The 921-nt window shown below is 34.2% G+C and overlaps 1 protein-coding gene across 1 annotated transcript in view; it reads left to right on the top strand.

The window, feature by feature from the left end:
• LOC107716705 (transcription initiation factor TFIID subunit 4-like) overlaps positions 1 to 921 on the top strand; it is a 42,700-nt gene that overhangs the window by 7,769 nt on the left and 34,010 nt on the right. Inside the window, exons 7-8 of the mRNA XM_016523223.1 lie at positions 187 to 262; positions 400 to 505. Coding sequence (XP_016378709.1) covers positions 187 to 262; positions 400 to 505 — 182 coding nt within the window. The remainder of the gene's footprint in view (positions 1 to 186; positions 263 to 399; positions 506 to 921) is intronic.

Consider the following 921-nt stretch of genomic DNA (forward strand, 5'->3'; position numbering starts at 1 on the left):
ATATTTGCATATTGGGATTATTTTAGTGCATCTGTTTATTTGGCCATTAAGTTTTCTAAAGCTCATGTTATTAGATCCATTTTATGATCTTAGGCTCAGTAAGACACATTAGCATCTCTGATTCAAACTTCAGTAGCAAAAAATACGTTTGAATTTTCTAATCCTCTGTGGTTTTGTTCTCCTCAGGCTGTTAAGAGGCCTGGGTTTCAGGCTACTCCAACACGGATGCCGGTGGTGATTACACAGACAGTTCGTGCTCAAGGTAAGCTATTGAGAGACTTAATGAGCTTAGAGTCCATTTTAAACCCACTAAAGGAAAGTTATTGAGGCTTAAATGTTCCTTTTCTCATGCAAGAGTCCAATGGACGTTCCCCAGTATAATTGCAAGTTTTATTGCAGGTGCTGTTGGGACACCCTTGCAAGTGAGGAGCCCCATGGGTGTGGCTGTTCAAGCCATGGCCAATCAGAAACAGAAGCTGAATGACCCCGGGGGTGGGACTTTCAGGTAGGGTTTCTAAGAGTCCAGTAGGAGGCAGCGTTTCTCTAGAATTGTTAGTTGTTTCATGGCATTGGGGGCATGACAGAATTTGAGAATGGGTGTGATGTTCATGACTATTTATTAATATGGTGAAGAAAAATGAATCCTATTCAAAAGATTTAAAATAAGTTTGTATCAAATCCATTCTCCAGTAAGCTTTTCTTAAATTAATAAATCAACACTGGCAGCTAATCACTTATACATATAAACATAGAAAACAATATTTGTGTTATTAAAAAATAAAATAAATGTAAAATATACAGTAATCATAGTACTGTAGATTTTATATTTAATTTTTTTAATAGTAATTTACAGTAATTATAGTACTGTATAAATTAAAATAATAAACTTGTTATTATTACTATTATTATTATAATAAATAA

This window comes from Sinocyclocheilus rhinocerous, unplaced genomic scaffold (assembly GCF_001515625.1).
Source record: "Sinocyclocheilus rhinocerous isolate Xijiao unplaced genomic scaffold, SAMN03320098_v1.1 scaffold1201, whole genome shotgun sequence".
Lineage (NCBI taxonomy): Eukaryota > Metazoa > Chordata > Actinopteri > Cypriniformes > Cyprinidae > Sinocyclocheilus > Sinocyclocheilus rhinocerous.